Genomic DNA, 15869 nt, shown 5'->3' on the forward strand with positions numbered 1-15869 from the left:
GCTATATCTCTAAAACTGGAAAAAAATTAGTACCTTTAACAGTCTTTCAAAGTTACGTGGCAAAATGTTTATTCTTATAATGTGTAAAAAGTACATCTGAATATATAGTTAAGATATTCCTTTATGATGTTTTTATGATTTTATTTAAAGTAATACCTAGCTTTTAACATTTGCAGCAATAAGTTTAGTTATTAATCCAAATTAAGAGGCCAAATTTTAAGAGCAGCTAAAATATATGTACTCCTGTTGAGTACAGCAAAAAGTTTCAGTTGAAAAGAAAAAAATTAACTGCTGTTCTTTTAACAGCATAGTGTCATCCAGGATTTACTTCTTAATGATGAGCAATATCAATAAATATACAGTCTTATGTGCCTATTTTTCACCTTAATTTAGTTCTAAACACACCAAGCTTTGTTTTAGAAAACTAAACAGATTCTGATAAATAGCCGTATTGTTACCTTCAGAAAAGTGTTATGGCTGGCAACACAGATATGCAAACTACTACAAAAGGCGTTATGTAAAAACCCAAACAAACTTTCTGCCCAACTCAATGTATCAGCATGTTGAAAAATAATGTGAAATCTACTTCATTATTATATGCCACAGGATACATACAAATCTAAGTGTTTGTAATTTAGCCTTAGGAACCATATCTGTGACAAAGCTATCATGTGCAGTCTGTTACTAGTTCAAATTATGGCTTAGTGGGTTTTTGTTTGTTTTTTGTTGTTTTGTTTTTCTTTTGGCTGTGCTGTACAGCATGTGGAGCTTAGTTCCCTGGAGTCTTAACCACACGACCGCCAGGGAAGTCCTGGCTCAGTATTTTTAGATGTAGTTTGATCTGATTTTGTGTATTTATACAGTGAATACTTTATTTGCCTTTTCTATTTTTGAGATGTGTTTTCAGAAATGTGTAATCATCAACTTAACTCACAGCTTGAAGTTTAAACTCAAGTGTGAATGTACAACTCTATCTTTAAATGAACAAGTACATTACAGATGAAAAAGCTAAAGTGCAAGACTCAAAGACTCTGAATTTAATAATAACAAGCAAAAGATATTACTGATCAAGAATTTGTAAAAAACAATTGCTCTAGATGACTATAAAGATTATCCCTGAGTTAATAACCCCGTGGCTTCAGCTAGAAAGAGCACCAGAAAAGCAGGGCTTACTAGCCATCATCTCCTCTCTCCCTGTTTCAGACTGCTAAGTTACAAAACGATTGCTGCCACTAACGTGTAACACAGAAACCCAGTGGCAGCAGGTGACAGAGGACAGCAAGATGAGTGAGGTCCAGGCAGAGCAAAGTGAACCCCGGATACTGCTTCTATCCGAGAGAACAACAGACTAAAGCCAGGAGTGTATGAAACAGCAGTAGGGGACTGGGGGTGGTAAGAAAGGGGACGCTCAAGTCAAAAGCAAAGGACCCAGAAGCAGGGTCAGTATGGAAATAAAACTATGTGGGAGAGAATAAGCTCTACAAAGGGAGAAAGGTCTTTTCAGGATGGAAGGGCAGAGGAAATATTTACTTAGAGGTCATGCTACCACCTCAAGTTGTTATGGAAAGACAAATTTTATAACAGCCAGAGTTATTCTGTTCTTTCTCCTTTTCTGTCCTTCTTATCTCCTACCCTTAACTTTCATTAAGAATAAACCTTCCTTCTTCCCACAAATGATTAGGTGGGTGTTAATGGATTTGGGTTTTGCCTTTTCACTGGTACTTATTGCAATCTCTCCTGCCTCACATTTAATCATATTCTGCAAATTACGATTAAACTTAGTTCCAGGTATTTATTTGCCAACTCTCAGTCACTAAAGTGAAAATTATTTTTTTAATTTAAATTTATTTATTTTAATTGGAGGCTAATTCCTACAACCCCTCTATGTATTATGCATGGCACAGCATTAAAACTCTGAGTTAGGGAAAGCAAGCTAATTTTGAGAGAGCACTGCAGAGAAAAAGAATTTTTAAAAAACCTCTTCAACTCCTATTGCTCATCCCTTTTTACATAAATAAGAGCTGACTACACCTTTAGTTATGACCACTGAAACTTAAAGAGGTAAAGCCTAAATCAGCTTTGCAGAGCTTTACAACTAAGCCATGGAAGAACTGGGAGGTAATCAAGGTATTTAACCCACAGTACAGATTTATTTTCTAGAACTGTTAACACATTATTGACCCAGGGATTCTTGCAGAAACTAATGCCTGTGGCAGGTGATTTGTTATGCAAGTGGATATTCAAACACTCTGGTCAATAACACTTGGGTAACGTGAAATGTGGGCTTCTTTCTCATTTATGTACTGAAGTACTGATCTACTGCAGGTACTCACTCGAAAAGTGTGCCCACCAGAACCTCTTCCGTCTGCAACACTCAAGGCGAGACTGCCCTGGCTGCCATGCAGATCCCTAGAGCTGCCATAGTGAAAGTTGCTTACAGCAGTAAAATTGGAATTAAAGGACCTTGACAGCATGCTCTGAATAAAGAGGGGATAGATTTAACAGAGATTAGTGTAGCATGCAAAATTCACAAGACACGTTATACACATAGACATATATACAAGTAACCCCCAGATCACGCAGGAATACCATGCAACACTGAATTTTCAGAGACACTGAAAGAAATTGGCACCATTTACCATATATTTACATGAAAACATATATGTATACATACATAAATTATATGTAAACCCAACCATTTACATGTTTAAACACCAAAACAGAAAGTGCAAACATACAGCTGGCTCTTAGGCTATTATTTTTTACTTCTAACCTATCTTATTAGAAGTTCATCAGAAAATAGGAATTGATGTCACATCCAGATGTATTTGTATGTATATGGTTACACAGAATACAAACTAATTTCTTTGTAAAGACAAACTTTACCAACACTCAGTTATTTCTAACTCAAAATGGTTTTATAGAGAGAATGTTTCATTCTATAGAAATTGTCTTATTAAGTAAATGGAGAGTTTAAATATATATAATATAGCACAAAATGTATTTGCAAAAAAATACTTGGCTCTTGTAATTTCTAATAAAAATTACCTTTCACACTTAAAAAATGTCTTAAAGAAAAGTTTAACACACACACAGACTTTTAGGGTATAATATTTAAAAGGCTCCTAATGCTCTGCAATTATCAGGAAAAAAAATTCCAATAAATCTAGAAAATGAACATGCAAAACTCTTTTCCCATTCAAATAGATATTAAAGGTGACTGTATTTTTTGAAGTCAGTAGTGGCTCTGCTGTTTAACCTTGAAGAAGCCTTCAAGTTTCACTGATAGATGCCTTCCATGACTGAGTTTACATAAATGCCTAATCGCCAATCCCAGAGTTGCCTGAACAATGTACTTCAATAAAAGCACTGCCTGATTCTTCCTGTTCTTGCTTGGTTATTCCCGGAGTTCACTATTAATAGTCCTTTCACATGTGGATGCTTTTAGTCATGTCCCTAAACACTGAAGGTCTGATGGTCAAACCAAGAGAAACCTCATTTTGAACATGGCTTCTTAGTAAGAAATACACAAACGCTTGTTATGGCCATAATAAGCATTTCTGTATTACTCTTAGGAAGAATTTACTTTCTCCAGATTATGAAGTTGATCTCTTATACAAAGAAACAATATGACATTTCAGAATGAAAAGAATCTATAAAACTACAATGAACAAATTTAGGTATTTTGTGAATTCTAAAGTAGAGACCAAGGAAAAAGCTGAATAGACCAGGCTCGTACTTTCTCAAAGCATTTCACAAAGAATAAGGATTTGGCAGAGGCAATTCATAGGTTCCCCAAACGTCTGATTAAAAAGTAAAAATAAATTATACACATAATCACACAGAAACATGTAAAAAACACACGTCCATGCATTGTAACACAGTTTTACATGTTAACTTGAGTGGTCTGATTGACTCTTTTTAATAATATATTAATCTTGGAACAAAGTCTTTGCTGTCATCTTTGAACATATATGAGGTTTTTATAAATATTTCACTGAGAAAGAAGGCTACAAGTTAGGAATAGGTCTGACTTTGAATTTAGGCCTGTACAGAGACATCCACATAAAACTGCACCCTATCCAAACACATCAACACACTGTGCAAAGTTCAATTAAGTGCTGAACACATGTCCTGGACATTGTTTACTACATGCTAATAGTTGTATAACAGCAAGTAAAAATGGAAATCATCATGTTGTACTAATCACATGGAGTGCTTATCAGTTTTTAATATAATAAGGAATACTGGCAAATGTTGACATTAGGAATAATTTTACACAGTTTTATTCCTTTGCAATATCTGTTGATATGTTTAATTCAGTCAGTCTTGAGATTTCTGAGGTAAGATCTATTTTCTATGTTTGTGTTCCAGGTACAGTTTTTGGTGAAGTTGGGAAGAAGGGGTTACTACTTAAAAAAGCCAAGTAAGCTTCAATGACTAATTGCTTACTGTTTTACTATTAAACTCCCAGCTGGGCAGAGCAGCACCTTTTCCTCTAGAGGTAGGGCAGGCATTGTGAAATCCCCTGAGGAGAATTTTCAAATGCCCATCATGCCATTAGAATTATGTTTAAGGAAGAGAGGGGGAGATGCAGAGGAACAGAGATCTCCCGTAACCCTCCACCATTTTCAGCCAATGCTTTCAAGTCTGGGGTCTAAATTATGTTGCCCTGTGTCCTCTAAAGCTTTTTCCTAATTTCAATGAGTTGATTCTCATCTCTAAATTACCAGTGGGCACAACTGGGAAACTACTGTCATGTATTCTCCAAGCAATCATATAGTAAATTCTAAACATAAAGAGCAGAAAAGTACAAGGAACAATGAGATGGCTCATCCTTGCTTCCTGATTACTAAAGTCCAGACCAATCTCCGACAGACAGGAAAGTAGTGGAGAACAGCCATCTGAGATGTCAACTAATAACATCAAGGTGACCAAACTCGTTAGTCCTCCAAATCTACTATTCCTCATCAATATCTAGTTAATGGCATTCCCCAAAAAATAATTATTCAAGGGACCAATCTCAAGTTTAATCCATTTTCCTCAATGAATGATTACAGGAATATTCCCATCAGAGAAAACCCTTATAAAGTCTATCTCAGAACTGCCTCTTGAATTTATTTTTTTGTCTCAATTCCACTGATGCATTTCTCCTTCTACTTATTCTCAGGACTGTCAGACAGTCTCATAACTCAATCAACTTAACTATAACTATGGCTATAGCTTCTTCCTCCTCAAATCCAGTTCCACACCATCACCAGAAGTTCATTTATAACACAGCTATGTTACTCCTTTACTTAAGAAAGTTCCAAATTCCTCAGATAAAGTACACAAATTCAAGAGCCTCAACAGAATGTACAGAATTACAGCTGAAACAAGATGGATATATGACAATGAAGTTCCTAATGCTATAGATGCTCAGTTATTTAAAGCTACAGAATTTAAAAGAGCTAGTTATTATAAACAAAGGTTCACTGTGAATTGATATAAGGTATTAATCCTTATTTTAGGCATTGATTTCCAAACATTTTGACTTAAAGAATTTACTGAAGTTCTATACACTTAGGTCCTTTTAAAAACATCTTATATCAATAAACAAAGCTGTAATAATTCTTGGGTAAAATCTGCTGAGAGACATGAAGCTGAATCTTGCAGAATGAATATGCCTTATATATTTGGGCCACAGAACTGTCCTAATATATTAGTTTTAAGGTTAATTTTTTAAAACATTTCTCTTTTCAAAAAAGTAATATCCAAAGTTATAAAAGCTCATCTACATGAGCTTAAGTTATTTAACAATCTCCTAACTATATTACAGCCACAGACACCTGAGTTCAAATAGGCTAGAAATGCAATATAGGAAAGTCAATAGTAAATGCCATGCCAGAAGCCATCTGAGTCAGTGACAGTGTTAGTTATACAACATGAACTGGGAAAAAAATCTTAGGGGGAAGATATACATTTATAATACATTTTGCGTTATTCTGTTAACTATATAGTGAATTGCTGTTTTTATACACATATTTACATAATTAATTATTAATAGATCAGCAGGAAGTCAGGAAATACTGAACAGAGGTAAACATGTATATACATGTATTATTTGTAGTATGTGCGGCGCAATCTAAGATACACAGAAGAATGTAAGCCCATTAGAAAACATTAAGGAGTAACAGGAAAGAAGTTCCTATCACTCTCGCAACTATTTTGAGTCTGGGTAACTCTCAACTTGGACCTCTAATCTCACTACCAAGGAAAAACTTCTAGAATATAATAAGTATGTATTCAATAACTCAGAGTATCTTATTTAATCTTGTTTAAAAAACAAAGTATGCCAAAAATTTTAAAGGAAAATTAGTAAATTCATAAAGAGGCAAATGAAAAATTCATGTTTAATTACCTTTTCTAATTTTTTGGCCTCAATGTGTCGTAGTACTTGTTCTCGCCAATCATGAGGAACTTTACTTTTTCCTGGAGGATCTAGTAACGAATGCTCAGAACCAACCCTTGTATTTGGTCTTTTTGAAGGACTAGTCCGTGAGTAACTGAAGTCACTAACTGACATAGTTCTCTCTGGTATCTCACTAACAGAGGGTCGAGCACTCTGAGGCCTTGAGGCGTTTGGACCATCAACGCTGTAGGTTCGTGCAGAAAGAGGTCTCTGTGATCCTGACATCACTGGAGGAGTTCGTCCCACTGAATGCAACTCTCTGTATGACAAATAATCTCCTTCAGGAACTTGGGTCCGCCTCGTGGAACCTGGCTCACCAAGATTTACAGAGGCTGTTGAGGACACACTACTCTGTCGCTGAATTGTAGTTCGAGTTGCTCCAGGAATGAGTCGGTCATTTGGTGAGATGGCCCACATGTCCCCATGTCTTCCTGGACCAAGTCTCTGGTGTAAATGATACCCAGTATTAGCTCGAACACTGTTATGATTAGAGAAATTCATATTGGCAGAATGTTTAGCATAACTGTGACTTTCTGTACTCTCTGATCTAGGAAAGCGCTGTGAGGGAAAACTGACAGGATCTACTTGGGGATTTTGCTTGGAGTGCCACAAAGTGTCCTTGACTGTGCCACTGCTGCTGTACTGAATATTATACTGTGGGGGACCATACATCTGAGGCATAGACTGTGGGCCGCTCGTTGTGGGACCTCTTATATTTGGTTCCTCAGGATTATGATTTGAATCAAACTTGAAAATTGCCTTTGCACCTGATATTAAATCAGAAGATGAAGAAGAACCAGTAAATACTTGCAATGGTTGATCATATAAAAGTGTAGCTGACTTGCTCCTGACTATATTTTTTCCATCAACAGTAGATGTTACTTTAGCTGTGGCACTTGGCTGCTGAGGTCCATTATCACTCACAATGTCATAGATTTTTAGCCCTCCAGTTTCCATGTTAGTTATGCTATGAGATTTCACAACAGATCCAATTGGCCCACTTTTCTGAGGGGACAGATCTTCAGTGCTTTTAGAATGACCCACATCAACAGAAGAATCAGTGTCATGTGGTTCGGTCCTCCTAGGAGACTGGGGAGTTTCCTCAGAATGTCCATTTACCTTATTTATGCATTCAACATTAGGAAACTTGTTTCCATTTTCCAAGTGCTCAGCTTCTCCTTTAGCATTATTGCTTAAAAAGCTCATTCCAAGCGCTGTATCTTGTGTCTTTGATCTTTCTATCTCTGGTTGAAATGTATCATTAGTTATAAGTTTATTTAGATTCATATTGATATGGTCTAATTTTTGAGATTCATCAGATGTGGCTGTTGAGTCAACACCTTTTTCAATAAGAACTAACCTCTCCTCAATATTCAAATCATACTCAGGTAAGTTAAAATCTTTTCTATCAGGAACCTTGATTTTTTCCTCTGTTGAATGATTTAAAATATCTCCATTTTGTAAAAGGCTGTTAAAATTTTCATCTTCTTGCCTAAAAGAAAGATAATTTTATCACAAACATCATAAAGCCCAGTTTTTAGTCATGGGGAACATTAACAACTACCTACTGTATAGATACACAGAGATAAGAGTGTTGATGGGAGTCACAGATAAAAGACATTTAGTATCAAGCATGTAACTTTAAAATATTATTGTAACAGTCAAATAATAGAGATTTACATTAAATAGAGACAAGTAAAACATACTAATCAAAATGCACAGATAAGATTAATTATTGCCACTATCATAATCGCTGTATCACAATACAGTTTAATAGAGCTAAACAATGGAGAAAAATGTGCATATTTTATAATGAAATAATTCTCTTCTACTGCTATACCTTTTCATGAATGTTCTAAAATATGACATGCTTGAAAGATAGACACATACATGGAGACAAGGTCAATAAGTTGAACAGATGAGTAAGAGCACAGAATATTTTTATGAATAATTCAAAACCTCACAGTATTGATCAATTAAGTATGTATTATTAGATCCAAATATATATAAGGAAATTATACAAAGAACTAAACGATCACTCAAAGATCTGCAAAGTATGAAGCTCAAACGAGAAACTAAATCTAATTACTCTCTTAAGTGACCACATTGTGTTTGGCAAATATTTATAAAACATGCCATTCCAAAATTATAAAAGATATTTTATTTCTAGTTGATAATATGAAAACATATTTGTGTTCTTTTGTGTAAATATGCAAGTTACATTTCAACAAATATTTTTTAATACTGATCTGATTAGATAATAGAGAATGTTATTAGAAATACAACCAAAGAAGGTATGGCTATATCCCTTTCTTAGCCTTTATTTCATTACAAAACACATGATTTAGAAAATACTGAACTACTTGCCAATGATATCAAATTTTACTTTTCAACAAATTAACCATTATTTTAATATCCAAGAGGTTATAAAAGTAATATTTTACCACACTAGATTTTAGCCTCAAATTCAGAGGGTATAAGTGATTAATCTTAAATACAACTACATAAGAGTAAAAACTCAATGTGAGACATAAAATTCATCTTCCTTTTAAAGTAAAGCAAATCGATATATAGAAAAATCTGACTTAAATATACCCAGAATTTAAGTATTGTATAACTCTAAAAATCAGTTAACAATATCCATACAGTAAGTTTTGGATTCAGCAGTAATCCAAATCCTTCTATCAAGCATAACCCTTTAACCTGAATTATTCTAAACAGGCTATATTAAAAAACATTATAGAACTGTTCACCCTTTTAATGAAGAGAATTAGAATATATTTTAAGTCTTTTCATTTTAAAGACTAAGAGGAAAATGTATGTGCTGTGCTGTGCTTAGTCACTCAGTTTTGTCCGACTCTTTGCAACCTCATGGACTGTAGCCCGCCAGGCTCCTCCATTCATGGGCAATCTCCAGGCAAGAATACTGAAGTGGGTTGTCATGCCCTCTGCCAGCCAATCTTCCCAATCCAGGGAAATGTATAAAAGCTAAGCAATTATAATTAGTAAATAAACTGGGGAAGAAATTACATACTGTCTGAACCACTTCTATAATATTAATTTGCAAAGTCTTTTATGTTTTAATAATATATATTTAATAATATAAATAGCATATATTTATTTGCCTTGCCATCTCTATGTATTATACAAATAAATTATCTCATTAATATGCTCACAAACCTGATTTTGGAATTAATACCCATGTGAGTTTGTTTCACTGGAGAGCAGAGTGAGGTATCTTGACTGCTATCAGTATTAAGAGAAACTGAATCAGACATCCGAGATGGAGAAGAACAGTTGCTGTTATTCTGATTGCTATTGTGTGTAACTTCATCTGATAAAGAATCTGTATCCTTCGTATCATCTGTAAGAAAAAAAATTAAGCTACTGATAAAGCCACAAAGAATTTCCAGACAAATGGCATTTATATTGTCTTGGTTCAATATATAAGATAAGGAATTATATGGACAGAAGATAACCAGATGCTCACCTCAGAAAATTCAGTCCTAATACATACAAAGATTCAAGAATTTAAAAGTAGTGATACCTTCAGTTAGTTTTTAGTGATACCTATAGTTTTTTTTTTTTTAAATATGAACGACGATAGAGTTACCCAGAATCTGATTTAAATTGACACAAATGTTATCACATAATGTTTTTAAGGGCATTTTAGGCCATTTTAGTGAATATTGTTTTCCATGAATTTAGTTTTAAAAAGTTGTAACAGTAAGAAATATATACTATAGTTCACAACCTCAATAAACTTACTATCTGGGGTATAAATGATTTCATACATGTATGGAATTGTTTTCACCTATTCTGATAATAAAAATGAGCAGCATAGTTAACCAAAAAAGAAACACCACACAAATCCAGAAATTTTCCCAAGGTCAGCTTTCCCCTTTCTAATATCATTTCAAAGAACTATATATGAATAGTGAATTCTCAATACGTGAGATGGTTTTGCAACAACTATATAAACAAATGCTAAAGCTGAAACTCCAGTACTTTGGCAACCTCATGCGAAGAGTCGACTCATTGGAAAAGACTCTGATGCTAGATGGCTGGAAGGCATCACCGACTCAATGGACATGAGTTTGAGTGAACTCCGGGAGTTGGCGATAGACAGGGAGGCCTGGCATACTGCAATTCATGGGGTCGCAAAGAGCTGGACACGACTGAGTGACTGAACTGAACTGAAATAAACAAACAGATAATATTCATAGTCCACTATAGGTAGGTAGTAATAAAAAGCACCATTTTTTAAAAGCAGTGATAAAAAGATAATAACTTAGTATGTTTACAACCCTACAGGCATGGTAGCACATGGGGCTCTATAACTTCTGCTTTAAGGTGTTTGGGTCTGAGAATCTGAATTTTTAAGATACTGTTAAACTACATGGCACTTAAGTTCTCTCCTATTTATATTCTCCTGCTTCCTTCTCATGGGGTAACTGTGACAATTAGATAATAATATGGAAACTATTTAGCATAGTAAGTAACAATTAGTAACAAATATCAGTACCATTATTATGAAACCCCAAGCTATCCTGTAAAGGGGCACGTTGCCAGTAAGTTTCATCAATGACATAAAGGTACAGACTGGATAAATAATGTGGACATAATTTATCCAGTGGAGATAATGTAGACATTTTCAGATATTTGGTGGAGAAGAGTAAGGGAAGGATAAAAGGAAGGGATAGCTACTCTGCGAGTTGTCTTTCATTTCTAAGAGTCTGAGATTCTATGTTAGGTGGGGGTGAGGTGGTATGCTAAAAAAAAAAGTTCCTTAACAGATGAAATAACAACAAGCATCTGTTATACATAAGGTACTTTGCTAGATCTGAGTACACTAACCTAATATATTTGAAATTCTCAAAATCTTTCATTAGCTTCACTGTATGTCTAGTTAGATGTATGTATGCTACATCACTTCAGTCATGTCTGACTCTTTGCAGCCCAATGGACTTGTAGCCCACCAGACTCCTCTGTCCGTGGGATTCCCCAGACAAAAATACTGGAGCGGGTCGCTGCGTCCTCCTCTAGAGGACCTTCCTGACTCAGGGATCAACTCCACATCTCTTATGTCTCCTGCACTGGCAGGTGGGTTCTTCACCACCAGTACCATCCGGGAAGCCCAGTTAGACATATAAACATGGACAAAAGTAAGGAGCTTAAAGATTGTATAGCAAACAAGTGGTAGAGAGGGAATCATAATCTAGGCTTATCTGCCTAAAAAATCCATGTCATGTAAGTAAACGTGCATGAACGAAGGAAGAGATCCATCAAGATTTTTCTTTAAAAATGAGAGACAAGGAATAGACCCTTTACAAAGACAGGTTTTAAAAATTGCTTCTGAAAAGTATTTTAAACAACATAGTAACATTTAGTGAAATTTATTTGAAAAAAAAAAATTATAGATTTTATTCAGTCCATTTCTGTTTTTAGTGAGCTTTCTTTTGACATCTAACCTTTTTTGTTACTACTAAGTGCTACCACTTTGGGCTGGTTAATAGAGGTTTCAATTAATGGTGGTCGCATCTCTGCCATTTTCATCTCTTCGTCAGAAGAAAGTTCTTCAGATTCCTAATTTAAAGAAAAAAGAGAAAAATATTCACAAAAATAAATTTTGGTTTCTTTAAATGAATAAATATTAAGTTATATGAACTTCAAAGAGAAAATACTTGACACAGGCATAAAACCTTTTTACGGTAACTGAATAAAACTAGTATGTGACTTAAATTTTTCAAGACATGGCAATAAAACTATGGAAATTATTAATACTACACCAAAGTGTCTCAGGTATAAATTTTCTGTGTGGTCCTTAATTCAACTGTATTAATGATCAGTATGTAGCTGGTACTATATCAAGTGCCAGAGAAACAAAAATGAGTAAAACACAATCCCTGCAGGTGAAAAACTCAGTTTAGTGAAGATGCTCTAACAAAAACTGTATTCCTAGTTCTTAAATTTATTCCTTCAAGGATCACCAGGTTCCAAGGAATCAGAAAGACTGAGATGCTCTTCCACCAAGATAAATTAATGGCAATTTCTGCACAGTTTGAAGACAGAATCTTTTATTACTCTCCATGATTTTTTTCTCTGATATTTGGCAACTGTCCCATGCAATTTACCACTGAGTGCTATTACCACACACACAGAGACTCTGCTGTCAACAGGTATTAATAGAAAGATTTTAACATTGTATATAACAGACATAAAATCAGATCATCTGCAGTTTATTTTTAACTAATATAATGAAAATAAATAAAAGGTCTTAAAACAGTATTCTATTAAAAATACTAAGATTTCTAAGTGCTTTAAGTGTCATAATAAAATATGAACTGAAATCAGAAAACTATTTCAATAAAAAGGCCAGACAGTAAGTATTTTATACTTTGCAAGCCACACATTCTGTTTCAACCAACCAATCCTGCTGCTGTGGCACAAACGTAGCCACAGACAATATGTAAGCAAATTACCATGGCTGTGTGCCAGTGAAACTAAATGTCATCTAATTTTTAATATTTCACAAAATATGCTTTTTCTTTTGACCTTTATTCAATGTTCAATAATGTAAAGCTGTTCTTAGCTTGCAAGCCATATAAAAATAGGCAGTGGGCCAGCTTGGGGAAACAGGCCATAGTCTGCCAATCCTGTTCCAGACTGTACTACTATGGAGTTAGACTGTTAAGTAGTTAAGGGAGAGAAATGTAAATTGGGTTTAGTTTTCAAGGGTAAGTTAAGAAGTAAGTAATATTCTGAGTAGAGGAAAACATGGAAATAAGAAAATGTATGGCAAGTCAGCTCCATGAAGCTGAAATTTAGGAAAAGGGACAGGAGAGACAGAAAAGGCAGACTGGATTGCATAGTAAAAGGTTATGCTCTGAGTATGAACTCAATTAAGTACATGCTGGTCATTACTGAAAGTTGCCAAGCTAGAAACTCACAAGGCAGATTATCTTTTAAAATAGTAACTCTGGTATTAAAAGTTTATGGAAAGAGAGACTGGCAGAAAGAAAACTGGGTATAGTAATAGTCCTGAACAAAAAAGACTACATCTGTCCTGCAGTGGCAGTGATAGCTAGTACAGGAAAAAAAAAAAAGAACTGGAGAGAAATTTTATTACCATTAACAGAACTTGACTGGTACAATGAATACAAAGAGTGAGGTAACAGGACAAGGAGGTTTATCTCAGCCTTTTGGTATCTGCAGCATCTAAAGTGCTGACCAGACCCTCTTCATCATGAGACTATATTATACCTGGGCTTCTGCGAACTCTAGTCTCCCAAATCTCCCACCACCTTTCTGTTTCCTTTGCTCATGTCAATTAATCTTCCTGCAGTTTGCTCATATTCTTTCCTTTCTTATTCTTTCCCCCAGCTACTGCATTTTTTCCCCAATGATTATGTTTATTTTCTTAATTAAAATTATTTATTTATTTATTTATTTTGACCATGCCCCACAGCATGTGGGATCTTAGCTGCCCAACCAATGAGCAAACCTGTGTCCCTTGAATTGGAAGCATGGAGTCTTAACCACTAGGCCACCAGGGAAGTTACAATGATTATGTTTAATGTAGATAATTCCACTAAAAAACATTCAGTGGCTCCCCAAAGACTATAGTATAGAACATTAAGTCGAGACTTCTCAGCATAGCTATCAGGAAACAATCTACTCTACTAACTTTATTTCATTAACTATACCCCCTGATATATTTGGTCAGATGGTCTGACCAATGCTCTTTCCTCCATTTCCTAAAGGCGGTTCTTTTGCTCTCATTATTCTTTTCACATTTCATTCAATTCTCCTATTTCTGTTAACTGAAATACTTCAAAATACAAGTTAAACACTTCCTTCACCTTAAAGCATCTGTGGTTCTTTATAGCCAGAAAATACCTCTTTCTAAATTTCTATAAAACTTAATACCTCCAGCAGTGTTTGAGGGAAATGTAGAATGGTGCAATCACTTTTGGAAAACTGGCAGTTTCTCAAACAGTTAAACAGAGTTATCATACAATCTAGCAATTCAACTCTAGAGGAAAGAGGATGCATTTTCTTTGGGTATAATCTATATCCAAGAGGAAAGGAAATATATATCCACACAAAAACTTGTATACAAATATTCAAAGGAACCTCACTCATCATTAGAGACAAAATGTGGGAATAACTCAAATGTTCATAATGGACGATGACAATGAAATACACAGACATTTAAAAAAATGGATGAAATACTGATATGTGCTACATTATGAATAATCGTGATGATATTATGTTAAATGAAAGAAACAGTTACAAAGATCACATACTGTATGATTACATTTATACGAAATGCCAAGAACAGCCAAATCCAGAGGCCAAAGACTACCAGGCGCTCAGGCCTGGGGAGGAGGATAGGGAGGTTGCAGCGAGACAACTAAGAAGCGCGGCTTCCTTTTAGGGTAATACAAATGTTCTCAAAGTGTTTGTGGTGAGGGCTGCACAACTTTCACCACACTAAAAGCCACTGAACTGCACCCTTTATTTAAATGAGTGAGTTGTATAGTATATGAGTTATACCTCAATAAAGCTGCTTTAAAAAAAAAAAAAGCTTTTATTGATCCAAAGGAAAACTCTCTTTAAAAAGTCTCAGATATTCAAGAAAAAAAAAATACAATGATAAATGTCTAAATAAGTAAAATTATTATTAGGTAAACCAACAGCAACTTTTTCATTTTTAAGTTACTGAGATTAAATCAATTGCTATTATAAATTTTACAGAATTAGAACTGCCACAATCTAATTTAAATAGTCAAAATTTTTATAACCTCTATACTCCAGTGTTGAAGCTTAAGTGATAAATGAGTGGTAAAACAAATATTATGAAATTCCTCAATGGCAAACTATATTAGCATATTTTCTGCTATTGGTATCCCCTACCTTTAGTTAGCAACAATGAAATGTTAAATTCTTATCATTTAACATTACTCCAGAATAATCATAAAGCCATACCTCAAAAACATCATCATGATTAACAATATGCTTCAAGTTCTCAGAGGCTTTCACATTTGCAGTCACTGGCAGATTTCCAGAACTGACCTCAGCTTCAGGTTCACTGGTCTTCTGTATAGAGTTTCCTATCATAAACTTTTCTCTTTCATCAGCTTTGCTTCTTACTGGAGTGGTACTTTCAGAAGTCTAAGCAAAAGAAAAGATAAAAGAACTCACATTCTTTACACCTATTAGTGCATTAAAGTTCAGAGGAAAATTTAAAAGTATCTTCCTATTATGGGTAAATTGAAGAAGTTTTAAACACAGAAATCTGTAGCACCGAGAGAGAAAATGCTCACTGAGGGAACAGGCAGTCACAAAGGTCCATGAGCCACACTGAACTTTATAATTTAGCTAAGGTTCCGTTTCATCCTAGAAGGGGCAAAGC

The 15869-nt window shown here is 34.7% G+C and overlaps 1 protein-coding gene across 40 annotated transcripts in view; it reads right to left on the bottom strand.

The window, feature by feature from the left end:
• The window catches only part of ERBIN (erbb2 interacting protein), a 127533-nt gene that overhangs the window by 11611 nt on the left and 100053 nt on the right, over positions 1-15869 (bottom strand). For 10 of the 40 annotated variants that reach the window (XM_060400366.1, XM_060400363.1, XM_027980049.3 and 7 more), the window contains exons 18-21: positions 15443-15628; positions 11923-12037; positions 9632-9815; positions 6401-7943 (exon numbers count right to left, since the gene is read on the bottom strand). In XM_060400366.1, the coding sequence (XP_060256349.1) occupies positions 6401-7943; positions 9632-9815; positions 11923-12037; positions 15443-15628 (2028 nt within the window). Of the gene's footprint in view, positions 1-2333; positions 2478-6400; positions 7944-9631; positions 9816-11922; positions 12038-15442; positions 15629-15869 lie in introns of all 40 variants that reach the window. The other 30 variants (XM_060400381.1, XM_060400378.1, XM_060400382.1 and 27 more) reach the window with 6 other exon arrangements.

Source organism: Ovis aries, chromosome 16 (genome assembly GCF_016772045.2).
Source record: "Ovis aries strain OAR_USU_Benz2616 breed Rambouillet chromosome 16, ARS-UI_Ramb_v3.0, whole genome shotgun sequence".
Taxonomy (NCBI): Eukaryota; Metazoa; Chordata; class Mammalia; order Artiodactyla; family Bovidae; genus Ovis; species Ovis aries.